Source organism: Eublepharis macularius, chromosome 17 (genome assembly GCF_028583425.1).
Source record: "Eublepharis macularius isolate TG4126 chromosome 17, MPM_Emac_v1.0, whole genome shotgun sequence".
NCBI classification, from domain to species: Eukaryota; Metazoa; Chordata; class Lepidosauria; order Squamata; family Eublepharidae; genus Eublepharis; species Eublepharis macularius.
This window is the reverse complement of record NC_072806.1, coordinates 11,971,463-11,993,110: the sequence shown is the minus strand read 5'-3', so window position 1 is coordinate 11,993,110 and position 21,648 is coordinate 11,971,463. Positions and strand designations below refer to the sequence as shown.

At 45.0% G+C, this 21,648-nt stretch overlaps 2 protein-coding genes across 2 annotated transcripts; one reads left to right on the top strand and one right to left on the bottom strand.

The window, feature by feature from the left end:
• The first annotated feature begins 758 nt into the window (after positions 1-758).
• LOC129344874 (kelch-like protein 6) lies at positions 759-8,384 on the top strand. The gene is made up of 4 exons (XM_055001787.1): positions 759-882; positions 1,923-2,001; positions 4,625-4,852; positions 6,896-8,384. Exons 1-4 carry the CDS (start codon positions 759-761, stop codon positions 8,382-8,384), a joined length of 1,920 nt encoding a protein of 639 aa, XP_054857762.1.
• Positions 8,385-17,742: 9,358 nt separating this feature from the next.
• On the bottom strand, positions 17,743-19,164 carry LOC129344543 (kelch-like protein 3). The gene has a single exon (XM_055001287.1). The coding sequence runs from the start codon at positions 19,162-19,164 to the stop codon at positions 17,743-17,745; it is 1,422 nt and encodes a 473-aa protein (XP_054857262.1).
• Positions 19,165-21,648: the final 2,484 nt, after the last annotated feature.

The following is a 21,648-nucleotide window of genomic DNA, read 5'->3' as shown; positions in this document are numbered from 1 at the left end:
CTTTTATCCATCCCGATCAAGGCTACCATGATGGCCTACTTTCCCTTGCCGCCCCTTGCAGACACATAATCAGAGATTAATGGATCAGAGCACAGTATGCAAAACAGACTGTGACACCTGCCCTGGATGGACCAATGGGAGGCAGGATGCAGCTCAGGTGGAGGAGGTAGCAGCTTACCTTCAGCTGTTGAGGCAAGAGGGAACCCATTGCAAGCCGACACCAGTTTGGATCCAGGTGAGGATCAAACAGTGCAGCTGCCCTTGAGTGGGAGGTAAAAAGAATTGTGAAGACCATTTGTATCTTGCTTTCAAAGCACAGCAGGATTCCCCCGTTCCCCCCCACCCCCGTCCCTGTGATAGAAGTTTTGGTGGATTTGAGGTGAATGCAGATGTGTGTCTTAGTTTGTTTCCAAGTTTGCAAAGAGACAGGGCCAGCCTACCATTCTAAGTCAGATTACTTTGATAGACGTAGACGTGATGATGTCAGAAAAAGTGCCATTAAACGGGATTGTACTGGGAAATCGTACTAGGAAGATGCTTTTACGCTGTGAGGTTCGCGCAATCTTCTGGGCGTGTGGCCATGTGAAAACGGCCAGTGTATAAGATGGGCCTTCCTTAGGTCTGATCCAACAGGGCTCTGCTTATGTTATGGATTTATGCCTCTATGGCTTCTTGCTTCAAGGGAGCAGCTTAGGAAGGGGCAGGACAGACCCCTTCAGCCACCCCCTTATTCTATTCATGCTGTGATTCCAGGAGGAATGACTCATAACACACTTCAGCTTTCTGGGACCAACACAGAGTGCAATGATGAATTTGCAGTTGATCTGGGCGAGGAGGACATGGAAGACGAACCAAAGCCCCTGGATCACTACATCCGGGAAGGTACATAACTCGGTATTTAATTCTGCTTTGGCTAGCAAAGGCTTCTTATTTGACCACTTTTTAATCCCACCCCTAGAGCTTCAGGCAGCGTAAATGATTCCTTTCTCCCTTCTCCTGTGAGGTAAGCTTGCTTGAGAAACAGTGATTGGCCACAGTGAGGATTCGAACCTGGATCTCCCGTTTCAGTCAAACATTTTAGCCATTATATCAAACAGAATCATGAATTGAACTCACATCAATCTGTTTGTACATCAGAATAGTCCATTCTATTTATTTAATTGTGTAATTGGGTATATCATTTCATTTTGAATTCTTAGTTATGGTGGGATTTCTCTTTGTCAGTTTGGCTGTTTACCGTAACTCTCTTTTGTGGCTGGTCTCATGTGAGTTGGGCAATTCCCGTGAGGGTACAGTTTCCGTTTATGCAAACCAGAACCTTGATTTTCCAGGGTTCCCATTCCCATGAATGGAAGCTGTACCCTCACGGGAAAACCGTGCCCAGTCAACATGAGAAGGCAACCTCATGGGCCAGGTGTGTTTTGGATGCTCACTCTTGGTTAGTATCAGCAGAAAAGAACTTAATTTCTGAGGAATGTGGAAGAGAATAGATTGTCCTTCCATTGATTTTTGCGAGGATATTTCGCCCGGGGTGTACATACCCGAACAAGCAAATCCTGACTGATCGTGATGAAGGAGTTTCCTCTTCTGACAAATGTTCCTCATGGCTGTGGTTCTCACATGCTGAATAACAGAATAATAATAACATTCGATTTATATACCAACCTTCAGGACAACTTGATGCCCACTCAGAGCAGTTTACAAAGTGGGTTATTATCCTCACAACAATCACCCTGTGAGGTGGGTGGGGCTGAGAGAGCTTTGAGAGAGCTGTGACTGATCCAACGTCACCCTGCTGGCTTCAAGGGGAGGAGTGGGGAATCAAACCCGGCTCTCCAGATTACAGTCCTGCCGTTCTTAATCGCTACACCAAACTGGCTCTCTGAAGGAGTCCTGCTTTTGACTTTCTCTGCTCCTTTCAGGGTTAAAGCAACTATACCAGGAGCAGCTGCTATGTGATACAATCATTGTGGCCGGGGGTGAGCAGTTTCCATGCCACAGGTATTGTGTGTTGTAGTTTTGTGCTCTTCAAAGTCCGTAGAACTGGTCAAAATCCTCATTTTTTTAGAAAAGGTATCACAGAGTAACTGGGTATTTGGAAATTCACTTCTCTCCTCTGCAAATTTGTCTCCTCTCCAGGATCCTTTTAACTCCTTTCACTCTCAGTGGAAGTGGCAGAGCACATGTTTTGTGTGCGGAAGGTTCCATGTTCGATCCCTACAATCTCCCATTAAAAGAATTCAAATGGTGTCAGGAAAGACCATCATCACACTGCATAGCGACTGTTAGTCACAGTAATTGACATGCACTATGATAGAGCAATGATCTAACTCACCATTCATTCGTTTGTTCGTTCGTTTGTTCATTCATACATTCAGGCTCAGGGCGGGTCACAACAGCAATAAATCATACACAATTAAATATACATTAAAATGGGGATAAATCACGTAAAAACCAGTAATTAAAAGGCCTCTACCATCAGAACCAAAAGGCTGTAATGAAGCCGTACTATAAGGCAGCACTCATATGTACTTATTTAGAGGTAGGCCCGTGGCTCAGAGGTAGAGTATCTGCTTTGCATGCAGAAGGTCCTAGGTTCAATTCTTCCAGCATCTGCTGTTAAAGGAACTCATGGAGTAGGTCTTGAGAAAGACCCTACTTACTAGAGATCCTGGAAATTGGAGAATCTGAGTACCCAGTTCTAAGCTGCATGGACCAATTCAGCGCCATACAATCATGGTCAGACACCGACTGAAGCCCTGCTGCTAATGTGTATTATGTGCCATCAGGTCACTTCCGACTTGCAGCAACCCTGTGAATGAAAGGCCTCCAAAACATCCTATCAGCCTTAACAGCCTTGCTCTGATATTGCAAACTGGAGGACGTGGCTTCCTTTATTGAGTCATTCCATCTCATTTTGGTCTTTCTCTTTTCCTACTGCTGTCCTGTCCACTTTTCCTATCATTATCGTCTTTTCCAGTGAGTCTTGTCTTCTCATGATGTGACCAAAGAATGATAGCCTCAGTTTTGTTATTTTAGCTTCTAGGGCGAATTCAGGCTTAATTTTCTCAAGAACCCACTTATTTGTCTTTTTGGTGGTCCGTGGTATCTGTAAAACAATCCTGTTACTAATTTACCCATTTTCTGATGCTGGGAGCCCTTAGCAGAGGAAAATGAGTGTAAGACAGCCATTTAGTGCTGTCTCTTCTAGGCACATCCTCCCCTCCCCAGTTGGGAAGTGGGATATTGCACCGAGGCCCATCATTGACGCCCATCATAGATGCCCTGACCTGGATAGCTCAGGTGAGCCTGATCTTATCAGATCTCATAAGCTAAGCAGGGTCAGCCTTGTTTAGTAATTGGGTAGGAGACCTCCAATGAAGACCCAGGTTGCAGAGGCAGGCAATGGCAAACCACCTCTGTTAGTCTCTAACAGCAGAGGGTCGCTATAAGTCAGTTATGACTTGAGGGCATTTTCCACCATCATAAAGGCCTCTTCTTCAGTTCTGCAGCAGATTGTCTCACATGCCTACATCCTTTGGATTGCCTTTCTGGTATTGGGAATATTTGGTTAATTCGTATAGAATTATTGATACCTTTATGGTAACACAGCAGAGTTATTTAGGCAGAAGTGTTTAAACTCCCATCATGCATTAATTAGTCTTCAGACAAAATCATAGAAAGATACAACTTACAGTTTTATTGAAGTAGATTCCTTCCATAGCAATAGCTTGAAGAAGAGGGAAAGATCCTAATCTAAAGAGTTACATTCCCTAAATCCAGGGCTCATTTCGAGGGGGAACGTGCAGGAATGCAGTTCCAGCAGTTCCCCAAAGAGGTTACATGTCAGGTGGCCCCGCCCACCTGACTCTCGGCCATTTTGGGCCTGTTTCAGCCTGGATTGAGGCCGAAACAGCCCAGATCAGGCCTCTGACAGGTGGTGGATCACTCTCCCACTCAGCAGCGACCCGGTCCTGACCATTTTGGGCCCCTTTCTGGCCATTTTCAGCCCCTTTTTGCCATTTTGGGCCCAATTTCGGCCCTGAATGGCCAGGATTGGGTCCAAAACTCCAGGATAGGTGATGCCAGCGGGTGTGACATATGCAAATCAGTTATGCTAATGACACACTTCCAGTGATGTCAAAGGGCATGGCATATGCTAATGAGGTATGCTAATGAGTTCCTCCAGCTCTTTTTCTACAAAATGACCCCTGCCTAAATCTAATCCATGGCCTGAAACTAGGCAGCAAGGCTGAGTTGTAAGTCTGTGGGGAAAAGGGGCCTTCATGACCGGAGTACGGAGGATCACATCCTTCTCCTTGGACGACGAGGCATAGAGACGAGAAGGAGGAGTCAGGAGGCATTCCCACCTTAGAAAAAAGAGTAGAAAAAAGAGTATATACAGAGAGACATGCAGCGCCCCCCAATGTCCAAGACATGCTGAGTCGCCTATTCCAACATCTGGAACTGTAATTATAACTATATGCAAACGGGCGCAAGTGTTCATGGTAATCTAATGGGGTTGATGACAAAGGTCAGAAATGGACTTCTTTTTGCAGGGATGCTGGGTTTTAAGCAAGCCTTCGGGATGGGAAACCTTTCTTGACTTTTCTGCCTCCATTAGGATGCTACTTGCTGCCATCAACCCGTACTTCCGCGCCATGTTCTCCAGCTCCTTCCGAGAGTCACGGGACGGCGAGGTTCTGTTGAAGGACATGGATCCCGCTGTTGTCCAAATGGTGGTGAACTATTACTACACAGAGGAGATTGCGCTCATGCCGGAAATGGCTCAAGACCTCTTTGTCGCAGCCAGCAGACTCCAGATCCTCCCTTTGCTAGAAAGCTGTTCCAGGTAACTGTGGCAAAGTATCCTATGGGGGATCGTCTGTTTTGCTTGAATGTACCCCCCAGTCAAGTTACCAGCCCTCAATGAGGAGAACTTTGTTCTAGACTTATTCCTGGCTCCTGAAGCAAACCAACACTTTTCACCACTGCCATCAGCATGAATAGAGGGAACTCTGTCAGTTTTAGTCCCCAGTCAACTAAAACTACAGAGCCCCCTGGCACAGAGTGGTAAGCAGCAGTACTGCAGCCCAAGCTCTGCTCACAACCTGAGTTCAATCATGGCGGAAGCTGGGTTCATATAGCCGGCTCAAGGTTGACTCAGCCTTCTATCCTTCCGAGGTCGGTAAAATGAGTACCCAGTTTCCTGGGGGTAAAGCATAGATGACTGGGGAAGGCTATGGCAAACCACCCCATAAAGTCTGCCAAGAAAACATTGTGATGCGACATCCCCCCATGGGTCAGTAATGACTCGGTGCGTACACCTTTACCTTTACCTTTTTATCAACTAAAACTTTCCTTTACAGTAATTCTTCTTGAATGTGATGCAAAGACTAGGACTTACTGGAGTTAACCTTACTATTACTATTTTGATAGTTATTGTATATATTTCACCAGACTCTATCTATCAACTAGAATTAGTTACTGGCTCTGTTCAGACGTTACATGAAATTAAGGTTTAATCGAATTCAGGTATCACATGACATTATGGTTTAATTACATAAATTGTGTGATTGTCTTCATGTAGGCCTTCTCTAGCTATGGTGCAGTTAGGGTCCATCAAACCAGGATCTCAAGCTTGTTTATTAGCTGCAGTTAGTCTTAACCAGGGCTTTTTTTCTGGGAAAAGAGGTGGTGGAACTCAGTGGGTTGCCCTCGGAGAAAATGGTCACATGGCTGGTGGCCCCGCCCCCTGATCTCCAGACAGAGGGGAGTTGAGATTGCCCTCTACGCCGGCGAGCAGCGCGGAGGGCAATCCAAACTTCCCTCTGTCTGGAGATCAGGGGGCAGGGCCACCAGCCATGTGACCATTTTCAAGCGGTTCCGGAACTCCATTCCACCATGTTCCAGCTGAAAAAAAGCCCTGGTCTTATCCATCCTGGTTTAATTCTGCTTGTTCCTGGCAGTGAGACCAGGATATGCGTGATCAGATGGGAGTGGAATCCCAGTCTCACAAATTAACTATAGTCAACATAATTTGTGGTTTCATGTGTTTCCTGATTTGAGCCCCTATGCAAGGTCGTGTATCTATGTTACTGTTTGTACAGGTGAGCCCAATCTTGTCAGTTCTCAGAAGCTAAGCAGGGTCAGCCTTGGTTAGGTGACTGCTCTCAAAGACCAGGGCTGCAGAGGCAGGCAATGGCAAACCACCTCTCTTTGTCTCTTGCCATGAAAGCAGAGGTCGCCATAAGTAAGCTTTGACTTGATGGCACTCTCCACCACATGTGCTATGCAGTGTTCAAATTACAGTGAGCGAAGGGAGTTTCAGCCTCTACCTGCTGTGAAAGATAGATATGATGTGACAGTCTACTACCCCAGACCAAAGATGCAAGAAAACAGCCTGGCAGGTGGGAACCACTCCTATCTCGTGCAAGTTTCTGTGGCTCTTTTGTGCAGCTGTGCTGAGCTTCTTGGGGGATACCCAAACCATTAGCATGAGCTTAACCTCAGATGAACACAAATGGGTTGTCCAAATAAAGAGAGCCAGTTTGGTGCAGTGGTTAAGAGCGTGGAACTCTAATATGGAGAACTGGGTTTGATTCCCCACTCCTCCACTTGAAACCAGCTGGTGACCTTGGGTCAGTCACAGCTCTTTTAGAGCTCTCTCAGCCCCACCCACCTCACAGGGTGTTTGTTGTTGTGGGGATAATAATAACATACTTTGTAAACCGCTCTGAGTGGGTGTTAAGTTGTCCTGAAGGGTGGTATATAAATCGAATGTTATTATTATTATAAAGCATTATGCAAATTGATCCTTGGATGTTTCAGGGTTAGGGTTGGCTTTTGTTTTCTAACTATCAGTGCCTTTTCTGTTCTCATTGCTTCCCCCAAGGTTCCTCTTAGAACAGCTTTCCCTGGAAAACTGCCTAGGCATCTATGAACTGGGCTACGCGCACAGTGATCCTGCACTATTTCAACAAGCCAAGAACCTGGTCACCTTGCACTTCAAAAATCTCTCTGCAGAAGATAAAACCTTCCCCAACTTGAACCCCAGCACGGTCATTAGCATCATATCCCTGGATAGTCTGGTGGTCAGTTCTGAACTTGCGGTCTACCGGGCTGTGTGGCGGTGGGTGACGGCCCAAGGGACGAACCGTTTCTCTTTCCTCGGGCAACTGCTCGCTCACGTCCGCCTCCCATTACTGACCCAGGAAGAGCTAAGCATGGTGCAGTCCGAGGCAACGTGCTACCGGGACCTCCGTCTGCGGTGGAAACGCCTCAATCGGCAAGAGAGGCTGCAGCAGTGCGGCGGCTTGAGGCGGGGGATGTACACCACCTGCATTGTGTGCGTGGACCTCTTTAATATGGAAGGGCCTGAATTGAAAACCAAAGATTTCCAGGTTGCCTATTTTGACCCACAAAGAGGGACGTGGGAAAAGCTGCCCCTGTTGAAATGCCTCTATTGTGCACGCTGTGTGGCTGTGGGAGATAAGTTGTACGTCACCGGTGGGGTCCACACAGATGACACATATTCGGACACTTTGCATGAGTACTGCCCCTTGAGGGGCCGCTGGACCCAGCTGCCTTCTATGTCTGTGGCCCGGGCATCCCATGGATTTCTGGCTTGTGACCAAAAGCTCTTTGCTGTGGGAGGCTGGTGCAGATATGAAGATTACCTCGACACCGCTGAAAGCTTTGACCTGTCGGAGAAGTTCTGGACTCCCATTGCCAGATTGCCTTTCAGCCTCAGCCACTTTGCCTCCGTGGCTTTAAAGAAAAGGCTGTACCTGATCGGTGGGGTCACGGATACTGTCGGCTCATGGTATGCCTCCCGCAAGGTTCTGATCTATGAAATTAGCACTGACCTGTGGAGCCAAGTGCTCCTGGACAACGAGTGCTATTGGTCTGGGGCTGTGGCCATGAACAATGGGATCTACGTGGTTGGGGGTTATTTCCGGAGCAGGGGGAGGCATCACAACGAGCGGTGGCCCGACTCGGGAAACTTGCACTGCACTCGTAAGTGCTTCTTCCTGCGGGAAGATGGCAAGGTGGATAAGAACATCTACATCCCCAAGTTGCCAATAGAGCTGGCGGGAGCCGCCGTGGTGCGCTGGAAGCATCGGATCTATGTACTGGGAGGAGAAAATACGTATTTGTACAATGATCTCGAAGGAGAGAATGAAGAGGAATATTACAACACAGTTTATTACTGGGAACCAGGGGCCACCAAGTGGACTCTGTGCCAAGACAGGCTACCTTTTACCAGCTGGGGGCTTAGCGGCTTTGGATGCACAACAATGAAGTTCCCTCAAAAGCCTATCCTAGAGCTTTTCCGAAAGACATCAGTGGCCTTGACAGCCATAGACGTTGGGACGCCCTAGCAATGTCAGTTGGCTTCATTGTCTCGCTTGTGGAGTGGTTTCCACAGGGATTCGTTGCCCTTGAAGTCAGGTCTTGATGTTTAAAAGAATAAAACAGAAGGGAATAATGATTGCTGACTCACCTGCAGTTTCTGTTCTTTGCAGGAAAAGCAATACAGTACACTTACTTATTGGTTGAAATATTTATATGTTACTTTTTTCATAAAATTGTGCTCAGGGTGGCTTGCAATTTTTTTAAAAAATCAAGTAGGCATGGTATAGCTCAATCTTATGAGATCTTAGAAGCGAAACAGGGTTGGTACTTGGATGGGCAACCATCAAAGAAGACTCTGCAGAGGAAGGCAATGGCGAACCACCTCTGCTTCTCACTTGCTTTGAAAGCCCCTTGCTGGGGTCAATGTAAGCCGGTTGCGACTTGATGGCACATATGCACGCACAAAATAATAAGATATTATTTAAACATTTATGCCCTGACCTGGATGGCTCAGGCTAGCCTGATCTCATCAGAAAGCTAGATATGTCTCGACCTGGATGGCCCAGGCTAATCTGATCTTATCAGATCTTAGAAGCTAAGCAGGGTCAACGCTGCTTAGTACGAGATTCGTTGACACATTATTTAGCCACACAAACTGAAGCTGTGGGGGCACCTACACGGATTACTGCTGCAGCTTTGGGGACAGGGAGATTTAACTCATCTCTCCACATGCCATTCCTGTGATGAAAGGCAACCCAGCCATCCACTTTTACCCCAGTAGGGGCAACTGACATAATACAGATGTCTTCCCCCCCCCCCTATTGGGGTTAAAAGCAGCCCAGGGATCATTTTTAATGGTGCGGGAGGGGAATTAACCACCCCTTTCCTAGCATGGTGGCCTCGATTAGTATCAGGCACCCTGCAGCTGCTTTTCTTGCTTTGAGCTTATGTATCATAGATTCTGATATTTGATTCCCATACGCAGTGTAGTTTGTGCCAGAGAATACTATTTTGCTCCTTGTCTCTTTGACTTATTTAAAAGCAGTCATACTCAAGTCAATGGGATTACTCTGAAGTCAGAGGAAGCAAGTAGGGCTGGTTTCCAATTTCTCACCTCCGCACTGTTCCCATTTGAAAATCTCTGCTCTGTTTTGGTGTATATGGTTAAAGAGGAAGGTGCAGCAAGGAAATCTATGTGGGCTTTCACACTTCTCTTGGAGAACTTTTCCTGCCACCACTTCTGTTTCTCACTGCAGCCACACATGCTCCAGGCTTCTTGCTTGGAGCTAGGCAGAGTATGTACATCACTCCCATTCTGCAGTCACTGCATTGGCTGCCCGACATTTCCTGGGCTCAATTCAGAGTCATGACTAGAGATGGGCACGAACCAGAAAAAAACCGAACCATGCGGTTCATGGTTCGTCAAATTTCATGAACCATGAACTTTCACGAACCTGCCCCTGGTTTGTGAACCGGTTAATTTGTTTCGCGAAAACGGCACATCCGGATCAGAAAATAACCACTTCCGGGCCAGCAGAAGTTCACTTCCGGTTCAGCAGAAGGTCTGCAGGAAGTCCATCCCCTGTTGCCTAGGAAACTGATTGATTGGCACCAGGCTGTCTGCAGTGACGAACCAAAAAATGAACCAAACGAACCAGCCTAAAAGTTCGTGGCAGTTCATCAGAAATGGGATCTGATGAACCGTGGTTCGTGAACCACGAACCGGCCTGGTTCATGCTTAATTTTGGTTCGTATTTTGGTTCGTGCCCATCTCTAGTCATCACTATCACATTCAAAGCCCTTCATGACCTTAAACCCTGCACAACTGTCTCTCTCCCTATGTTCTGCCACAGCAGCTTTAGTCAACTGAACAGGGCCTTCTGCAGATACCACACTCAGTTGGGCTAAATGAACAACTGCCCATGCATACACTTTCTCTGTGGTAGCCCCACCTCATGGAACAGCCTGCCGGAGGAGGTCAGGAAAGCTGTCACTCTTCTGGCTTTTCACCAGCTCTGCTAGACTGAATTATTCAGGAGGGCTTTCTCCTCAGATTTTAGGGCTTTGTCATAACAAATAGCTCAGAGAGATGCCGCAGTAGGGTCAGGGACTATAACACTACGCTGTTGCATACTGTCTACTGATGTAGATTCGCTCCTACTGGAAAGTTTCCATGTTGCTAAATATGTCATGTTAATTGGTTACACTTTGTTTCAGAAAGATTTCATCTCTGTGCTCAGCTTTATGCTTGTTTTCAAATCTTCTACTACCATACTCTATTGTATCTGCTCACAATGTCCTAACTGTTGATTATATTCTATCTTGCTTCCACTGTGCAATCCACCTTGGGTCTCTGTGAGAAAAATGGACTGTAAATAAATAAAAATAAATATCCCCTGCCCTGCTCAGCCATTCCTTATACCCTACTAGAAAATAATCAAGTTGACCTCCAGTTCCATGGTGTCTTCTCCCTTTTCTCAGCCTCTATTTTTCTTGCCTTTCAAAAAAAAAGGGTTCAGTCTCACATTTTCCGACCCACCCTCAGTTGAGTAGAATCAATCAGGGCACTTCATTAATCATTTCCAGCAGTGCAATTTCACTTTTGCATAACAGCAGAACTGAAATAATAGGGTTTTTTTTAAAAAAAATCCAAACTTGCAAGCAAAAGGAAGAAAAAAAAGTTCCTTTCTGACTTCCTACAGTCGTCTTTTTAATTAAATATTTCCTGATCTGGTTTCGTTTTTGCAATGGCTGTTTAAAAATACAGGGGAATGTTGCAAGGCATTTTTACGCAACCAGGCGTAAAAATGGCAGATTATTACCAACTGCTTCACAAACTTATCAACTTTTCCTGCCAGGTGAGTCAATTGTGCTTTTGCCCACCTACACGGGATGGGCTTGCCTCGCAAAAAGTATTGCCACAAGCCAGTCTTGGAAAAATAGATGGGAGGACGACATGTAAAACACTGGATTGCAGCAGTCTGGCAGTGATATCACTTGGATTCTAACCTTATGCTTGATCACACATTGACTTGGTTCATGATCTGTTCACAATTTGCAATCTTCATGGAGTCTTGTTGAACAAACTGTGCCTAAGTTCAAAAGTCTGCATATATTCATGCTAGAAAAACCTGATTGTGTGTGTGTTCTCGTACAGTTTTTCCAGTTCTTCCCCATCCTCTGCCACCTCCCGTTCACCACATTCTTTATGTACACAAAATATTAACATTTTGCAGTAACTGACTTACAGAGGTGAAATGTCTCCCTCTACCCTGTATGGTTGTCTGATCTCATGCTCATTAATAGCAAAAATGCAAAAAGGCGTACATACATTTTGGTCCCTGAAATGATGCATCTTGATGGCGCAGGTAGAAAGAGGAGGCAAATGGAGAATGAGGCATGCTTGAAAAGTAGGCCACCTTAGTGACTCAAGCATGACCCTGAGGGACACTTGCCTTCCCAGTGAACAAGACGGTTCCATCTGCTCGTTGCATAGGTGCAGAAGTTACAGTAAATTGCAATACGTAAACTACGAATGCAGCTTTATTACCGAGGCACAATCTGCCTGTGACTCTATATTATTATTATTATTATTATTATTATTATTATTAGTAGTAGTAGTAGTAGTAGTAGTAGTAGTAGTAGTTTAGGGTAATTAAAATTATCCTAAACACAATCAACAATAAGCAGAGGTCTCATGTTATTATTGATTGGCCTTGCTAAGCTGATACAAGTTTCCCCGGAGACCTAAGTATCAACCAGATATCGGCGTAATATGTACATTGTTCCAAGTGGCACCATCTTTTGCAGTTCTGTAGGTGTTATGTCAGAAAGCTGCAGCTTTTCCTTATGAATTGCAGTTTTTCGAGATGGTTCCAAGTGCCCCGATGACAATGGGGACTACTGTTGTTGTTGTTGTCATTAATATTATTTACATCATGTATAGCCTCAAAAGTGGTCTTTTAAAAATATGAAAAACTGTATAGGGTCATCGATTTAATTTATCCAATGTATTCTAGACTAGAGATGGGTATGAACAGGGGAAAAAATGAACTGTGTGGTTCATGGTTTGTTGCATTTCACGAACCATGCACTTTCACAAACTTGCCCCATTTTATGAACTGGTTCATTTGGTTCATGAAAACTTTACTTCTGGGTCAGCAAAACGTCACTTCCAAGTCAACAGAAGATCTGCAGAAAGCCCATCCTCCCCCATTGCCAAGGAAACTGATTGATTGGCACCAGGCTGTGATGAACCGAAAAATGAACCAAACAAACTGGTCTAAAGTTCATGGTGGTTCGTCAGAAACGGGCTCTGACGAACTGCTGGTTCGTGAACCATGAACCAACCCAGTTTGTGCTGAACTTTGGTTCATATTTCAGTTTGTGCCCACCTCTATTCTAGACTTTTGAGATACCTGTATTTATTGCTGTGTATTTTGCTGTTGCCTGTTTTGTCATGTTGTTTTATCCTGTTGTGATGTATTGGTTTTAGGCAGGCCTGTATTAACCCATGGCTGGGCCCCAAAGCTTTCAGGTATTTCAGGCCCCCTCCAGCTCTTCAATCTTTCACCCCACTACAGCTGACAACCTGACCCTGGTACAGTGGGTACTAGACTACAGTACATAGCTTTATATCCATTTTGAAGGTCTCCTGAAGAATTCCATTCATATATACTTACGAAAGTATATATATTGCTATGATGCACAGTGTGAAGTGCCTTTAACCACTGGAGCCCTAGGACGCAGGTAACAGTGCCTCAGCAAAAAAAAAATTGACAGGCCCCAAGTTCCTGCAGGGCCCCTGGGCTTCAGCCTAGTCAGCTTTATGAATAATACAGCCCCGGTTTTAGGCTCACGACCTTTGGTCATATGAGCTTAATAATAAAGGAAAAGCATAAAAAGTAACTTCTGTGGGAAGCAGAGACAGCATAGCAGTAAAAGTGTGGCAGCAAGATCAAGCAAAAAAGGAAGCAACCCATGGGGAATCTCAATGAGGAGGGGCTGTGGCTCACTGGAAGAGCTTCAGCTCGGCATGTAGAAGGTTCCAGGTTCAGTCCCGGGCATCTCCAAATGAAGGGATCAGGTGGTAGGTGGTGAGAAAGACCTTCACCTGAGACCTTGGAGAGCCACTGCCAGTCTGAGTAAATAAACAATACAGACTTTAATGGATCTGCAGTCCGATTCAGTAAAAGGTAGGTTCATCGGTTTATGGAAGGCTTGATTCACATGTAAATGGGCAGTTCAATTACAATAAGTTTGAATATCCAACACATTTATTTTGCAAAGTTTGCCGCATTCCTAAACCAGATTTATCATGCCATAAACAACTGAATTACCACCTTGCCAAATGTGTTATGCATCACCTATTGTCAATAACTATAAACTGTAGGATCCAAAGGCAACGAGATGTAAGAGGTATACCCAGTGATGTTCCTACGCAAAGCTCTAGAGTACACAAGATGATTTATTTATTTTAAACATTTCTATGCCACCTTTCTACCCGATTCAGGTTCCCCAGGCTGGCAAACAGTAAAACATTGCAAACATTGAATGTGTGTTATGCAAGCAGGAGACAAATTTAGGCAATGTAAAAGCAGAATGAGAAGTAGTCCTAAACATCTCGAATATAGGCCATTTCCACACATCCTTAAAGGGACAGCCCACTCACCGAACACCGACAGCTTTCCCCCTTCTCTCCACACATCTCCGATTTCAAAAAGGTAGCAGACTGTTTGGCTTCCATTTTGTCGGCACCTTTTCAGGGACCGCGGGAAAGTGCATTCTTAGAAAAGGCACCGAAAAAACAGAAGTCAAACAGTCTGCTACCATTTTGAAATTGGAGATGATGATGATGATAACAACAACAACATTCAATTTACATACTGCCCTTCAGGACAACTTAACACCCACTCAGTGTGGTTTAAAAAGTATGTTATTATTATCCCCACAACAATCACCCTGTGAGGTGGGTGGGGCTGAGAGAGCTCTGAGAAGCTGTGACTGACCCACGGTCACCCAGCTGGCCAAGTGGAGGAGTGCGGAATCAAACCCTGTTCTCCAGATTAGAGTCCTGCACTCTTAACCACTACACCATGGCCGTTTCCAGACGGCTTACCTGGCTCCGGAACGTTGCGCCATCTTATGGGGAAAATGCGAAATATCGCGCTTTCTCGAGCGAGTTTTGCGCAACGTCGCATGACGTCGCGCAAAACTCGCGTGAGAAAACGCGATATTTTGTGTTTTCCCCACAAGATGGCGCAACGTTCCGGAGCCAGGTAAGCCGTCTGGAAACGGCCCATGTGTGGAGTAAAGGGGAAAAGCTGGCAGCATTTGGTTAGTGGGCTGTCCCTTTATGGAAACGGCCATAAATGTAAAAGGAGTTTTTTGAGCAGAAACATTTCTTATTTTTTTAATTACCAGATATAAAATAGACTTCCCTTATGCATTTTGATATAGTATCGATTTGTTAAAAGTTGTATTGGCTATGCAAAAGAGGTGAAAGTATGTAATATGGAATAAGTAGTAATGATGCAACCAATAATGTAGTTGCAAAACTGATTAGTTATGAAATTTGTAACTTATAATGTTGAATATAAATGTACCCTAATATAAGTATTATTATATCTCTTAGTGTCTTAAAAAAATTAATGAAGGGTATGTTGGGAATACTTTGCCTTTTATATATTGTTATATCCAATTATTTCTGATTTATACAATTATGCTACACAATCCAGTTTTCCTTTCTGTACCCCCTCTTATTATCCTACTTTTCAAAATAAAACATACATTACAAAAAACTTAAAATATTAAAACATTTGAGACAAAAAAGCACTTAAAATGCAAAGAAAATAGTTAAAACAATTAAATAAAAAGCAAACACATACCAATATAAACACATACATAAAAACACACAAACAGTGAGGAGATTGATAAGAGGTTGTGAGGGAGTGCCAAACAAAACAAAGAAAGTCTTCACCCACTGGAAGAAGTCCATAACAGAAGGAGACAGATGCATCTCCTGATTCTGCACACGTCGGATAATGCACTTTCAATGCACTTTATCAATCGTTTGAGGTGGATTTTTTGTTCCACACACAAAAAAATCCATTCCAAATGATCTATAAAGAGGATTGGAAGTGCGTTATACAACGTGTGCGGAATCACTGGGGAAGGCATTCCAGAGTTTCGGCACCAGGAACAAGAAGGCCCTTTCTTGGTTTGCCGCCTGTTTAGCCTCAGTGGCAGGAACAGGCACCTGAAACAAGGCCTCTAAAGATGACAGGAGTGGTTGGGTGGGTTCAGCTGGGTGATCTTGGGTCACTCACAGCTTCTCAGAACTCTCTCAGCCCCGCCCACCTCACAGAGTGATTGTTGTCAGGATCATAATAGCACACTTTGTAAACCGCTCCAAGTGGGCGTTAAGTTGTCCTGAAGAGCGGTATATAAGTCGAATGTTGTTGTTATTATTCATATGAAAATAGGTGGTCCTTCAAGATAAGCACGGTGATGGTTCAGAACAGCAACGGCAATAAGGAAAACAGGTACAATATCGGTACCTACTTTTATTTTCCTTGCTAGAGATAAAAGCTGTTTGAAGTCCATGGATGAAACAGGCCGGAGGGACAGGTTGGAGGACCCCAATCAAAATTCCTTATTACATTTCATGGGATCCTCGCATGGAGTCCCTTTGCCATGGGTGGGCCAAGAAGTTGAGAAGGTGCAAGAGACAGCATAGTTGAGAGATGAGAGAAGTCAGCCCATCACCGCCTCCCAGGTTGCCACCACATTGTAGGCAACCCTATACCCACCATCCGCCGGATCTGAGTGGTACCACCCCTGCAGTCCTGCTGCCAACCCTGAGGTTTGTCTTAGTTTCCTCTTGGCGACATTCCACCAGAGACATTCCCATGAAAGGGGTTGCCAAGTTCTAGGCCAGCAAAGGGTGTGTCTGGCTGCCACTTGAGAGTAGCTACGCGTCAGCACGGTTCATGATGTCAAGGTGTGTTTGACCCCTGATGAAGTAAGTTCCTAGGAAACAAGCGTCTTGATGACCGGTTCCTTGTCAGGTCTGCAGCCTTGGAAAGCTTGCTATCTGCTATTTTTCTTTTTATAAGAAGGAGACTAATAGAGAACTATAACAGCAAAGACATTGGCCCTTTTCATACTACTTACCTGCTCCCAGAACGTTGCGAAACATCATGCAAAAAATGCAGAAGATAGCGTCTTCTCGCGAGAGTTTTGCGCGACGTCGTGCAAAACTCTCGCAAGAAGACGCTATCTTCTGCGTTTTTTGTGCGATGTTTCGCAACGTTCCAGGAGCAGGTAAGTAGTGTGAAAAGGGCCATTGTTTTGGACTTTATTGTCTGTTCCGGTGTTTCTTTCGGATTCTCTGGAATTTTCGCACCTATTCCTTATCAATTTTGTATGAATGTACCAATTGTATTTATTGTTTCTAATTTCCATACTTGGCCGTTTATCGTCTATGGCTTGTCTAATGTACGATATGAGAATCGGAATCTATTGTTCTTTGCTACTTTGCACTTAGTCACTTTAAAAGTTTGTCAATAGACTCTGTCTTCATAGGAATGAATTCTCATCATTTGTATAAATTGAATAATTGGTTTGTTATCTCTTAGTTGTGTTTTCATGAGTCTATTGCAACTTCTAGATAAGGCCTGGAGATCTCTCAGAATTACAGCTGATCACCAGATAACAGAAATCAGTTCCCCGGAGGAAATGGCTGCTTTAGAGAGTGGACCCTCTGGCATTATCCCTCCCCTGTCCAAATCCCATCCTCCCCACATTCCACCCCCAAATTTCCAGGAATTTCCCACTATGGAAGTTTAATTTTTGTCTCTTTCTACTCACATGGTTTATGGAAGTCTAAATGGAATGCCAAAAGGACAAGACAGAATTTGACAGAATTAGAAGAATATGAGCCTCAATTCCTCTTGGTTGGGATTCTCTTTTGTGAACCCAGAAGGTCCACAAGAGCTCTGAGGAACTGTTGACTTGGTTGAATTGTAAGTTCCCCTTCCTGGCGGGAAGTTGTGATGGTAAAACTAGTCCCCCTAACCAACTCAATTTGCATATGTGAGCTACATTCAGGTTGACAAGCATTAACTTACACAAATAACATCTCTGTGTTTCCCCTTTGGCACCCCATAACCACGACTGGTGAAAAAGGACACATTCTACATCTGCAGTTAAAAGATTCATTTTGCTTAGCTCTGCGTATCTCAACATACTCAATGTCTAGCGAAGTCAAGTTCATATACAAGTCATATATCCCACCAAAATTTTACTAGAATTTATTTGCATGCTCTTGCCTGACCTTTTTTTTCCATACTCAAAAGTTAATACAAAACTGATGGGGAAAACCTACTTGCAGACTGCTGCCAGAAGAACACGTGATGTTTTTTGGAAAAGCTGAAGAATGTGGGGTTTGGGTCTCATCAAAATGGCACACCCAAACCTGCTTATGCCTCCACGGGGGACCGGAATATCTATTCCGCATCGATGCCAATGGGGTTCACCAGGTTCCCAGTGATAAATGGATTTGTAGCGCTGCGCTAAATCTTCCCCACCCAAGACATAGATCCGATTGTTGCAGCAGACTACACCTGCATTGGCTACCGCTCGGGGTAGTTTTGGGAGGCTCACCTGGTGATTCACTTGGCCAGCCTCATTGACAAGGAGACACTTCCGAGTAGTGAGACGGTTCTCAGAGACCAAAGTCACTTCGACTGAGTCCCGAGGTTTCCTCTCAGAGAATCCCCCAATGACATAAATTCCATTGTCCACGGCCACTGCCCCAGCAGCGAGGAACCCGGAAGAAAGAGGCACCTGAGTCCAAGCACCAGAGGCGGTCTCGTAAACCAGAATCCCTCTGTGAAACACCCAGTTCCTTGCAATGCCTGTTGCTCCGCCCAGGAAGTACAATTTGTTCCGGAACACGCTCGATGCTGGGTGGCTCAGAGCAAATGGAAGTTTGTCGATCGCATTCCACTTGCCTGTCTCGAGATCGAAGCTCTCGGCCGAGTCGAGAAAACTTTGGAATTGGCACCAGCCTCCCACGGCAAAGAGCCTCCGGTTGTAGAAGAGGAAACCATGTGCAGACCGGGGGGTGGCCATGGACGGGAGTTCCACCCACTGGCATCTGAAGGAATCAAACTCATACACAGCAGATGAATAAGAATTTCTGCAGACCCCTCCAGAAATGTAGATCTTGTTGCTGTCCGATGCACAGCAAGCATGTGTCAAGCATTGCAAGCCCGGGAGCCTTTCCCATGTTTCAGCTTGAGGGTCAAAGCAGGCCATGTAGGCATCTTCACTTTCAGTATCTTGGTACTCACACATCTGGTTATCAATTAACAGGATGTGTGGCTTGCACATCCCCTGACGTAGCCTGCCTGCTTCACGCAACCTCTCCTGGCCACCCAGCTGCTTGCATTTGAGCTGAAGATCGCCCCATTTCTCCGAGTCTCTCTGGACTTCCATCTGCTCTTTGGCACTGAAGAAGGGAAATCGGACATGGTGCATCAGTTCGCCGAGGTGCAGACTGCGCTTGCCAGGCTGGAAGCTCACCCAGCGCCGCACAGCCTGGTAGACTTTAAGCTCAGAAGAAACGGCAAGGTCGTTGGAAGATATCAGGGCCACAAGTGTACTGAGGTCCAACTGGAGGAAGCCCTGATGCTCAAAGAGCTTCTCAAAGTTTTGGGTGAGGAGTTTCACCATGGCACGAAGCAAGGGCTGGCTTTTATGAGCTCGAGCCAAAGAGTACATCAGAAAGCAGTTCTGCATAGAGAGGTGTGTTATGAGGAACCTGGAAGGGGAGAGAAGAAACAAGAATGAACTAGCCACCAAAGAATCAACATGGGTCATGGAATCTCACCTCAGCAACCTGGTGTTTTCCACAGAATCCCCAATATTTTAGCTTCCTTCATTCCAAGGCAAGCCCCGAGTGCGTGTTTTTTGTTGCAAAGAAATTGTGCAATGAGAACCGGTAGAAATTTCTAAGGGACGGCTCGGATAAGCAGGGGCGAACGTATTTCTCTGTTTCTTTTCCTTTTTTGTTCCAAAATCACACTTCCAATTTACTAGGAGAATTTTTAACATTGATTCCAGAATCAGAACATGCACAGTTGGCAATATTTTTCCTTTTGTTTCTTTTGAGTCATATCCCCCTCTCTGTGTTATCAGTGCTTGATCCCTATGTTTCCAACAGAGTGGCTTTATTTGCATTAGCGGCAAGGAAGATTAAACTGAGCTTGGGACTCACTGTAAGCCATTGATTTTATTGTCCATATTTACTCAATTGTTATATATTGTCGTGCTTTTTGTTTTACTGTTTTCTTGTTTGAATTGTTATGGCCTATGGCTAAGACAATAAACAAAACTGAACATAGATAAGAATGAAGAGATACAACAAAATATTTGTGTTATCAATGCACATGTGCTCAGATAAACACTGAAAAAGAGAAATCTTAATGTGATGCATTAAGATTCTTTTCAATAATTGTAAAACTTGTAAGGTTAATACAATTTTAATTACTTAATAAAATTTTTAATTAAAAAAATATTTTTGCTAAATGTGCAAAGGGTTGCATCAGTAAAACATTACACAAAAAAGAATCTTGATTTGCATGAAGACTGCTGTTTTGCTTTGTTTTATCATGGTTGCATAAGGGGACGAGAAAGTTAGAAGGAATAGAAGGAAAGATTTCTCTATACACAAATCCAAATGAATAATGGTGTGCATTTTATAGGGAAAATGCAGTGCCGAAAACAGAGAAGGATATGCAATTTCAAACGGGTGAATTTGAGTAAGGGAGAAAGAAAATGAAAAGGAAGATTCTCAGGTCAAAAGATCATACATGGTCAATGTAAAATCATCTCTACCTCTAACACAAGACAACATAGTCCTACACCATCTCTTGGCAGCATTTCTTGAACGTAAAATGCACAAACTCAGATTACCTAAGACTGTGTTTCTGACAGGTGTCTTACCTACAGGAGATGTCCCGTAGTGGAGCAATCTGCAGCTGGCTGGCTCCTGCAAAGATGTCGGGGGCCTGCTCAGGTGTGAGTGTTATCTCCTCTCTGTATATATATCTCAGAATGCTTTGGATGACTGATGGGGTCACATTTGTCAGCAGAATCTCTCTTATACTGGGATGAGCGCTGGTGAAAACGTCTCGAAAATATGGGCTGACGGCGGCCAGGAGAGCTCTGCATAGGGAAGAGAGTCCAAGTCATGGGTGGCTGAAATCAAATCCAGATCAAACCACTGGATGACACTTTGCCCAGCACATGAGCAGGGAAGCCACATATTTTGCACTAAACAAAGTATCAATCAAATAGGGTTGCCAACCTCTAGGTGGAGCCTGGAGAACTCCTGGAATTACAATCTATCTCCAGGCTACAGAAATAAGTTCTGGATTAAATAGCTGCTTTGGAGAGTGGACTGTATGGCATTATATCCTCCTGAGACCCCTCTCCTCCCCAAAGTCCAGCATCCCCAGGTTGCACCTCCAAATAGCCAGGGATTTCCCAACCTGGAGTTGGCAACCCTATACTGCAGCGATCAGATGCAAGCAGATCATGAGGCATCCTGAGATACTACTCCTGCTGGATATGGGAACTGGAGTTCTCCTATGAGAAGCAGAAGGAGGAAATCAAGTCAGGCTCCAAGCCCATGGACCCAACTTGGAGAACAGGTGGAAGAAAAATTAGATAAGGACATATGTTTTTCTCTCTTCTGAGGCAACATGGGCCAAGATTGCACCAACCATTCTACCATGTCCCAATGTATGGGTTATCAGATCCCCTTACTTTTCCGGCAGGAGGCAGGCAACCTGGCACTTACCTTCTTAGAGGTTCCATGATGCTCCACTTCCTTCTGGGAAGTGATGTCATCTCAGGGGGCCGATTTTGGTATCGAGATGACATCACTCCCGGGAGTGACATTGTCGAGCCACCCTAGGAGCGTACCCAAGAGGCCTGTTCTTGTGCCTTTCCCCCCTGCTGGCCAGGTGAGTGGTGGCAAGAGGGCGGAGGGTTAAAGTGGGGTTCACCCACCCCCACCGGGGAATGGGATCCCTAGGACAAGGTCTTGTCTGAGGAATGAAGCAAACTGAGGGATGTGGCAGGCTCTGTAGGATGAGAACCCACCAAGCGGTTTTATAGGCCATGGAAGCTGAGACCCACCTGTGGCAGGGAAACTTCTGTCCATCCACGGTCAGGGTGACATCACAGAGCAGTTCTTCCTGGTACATCTCTGCTAGG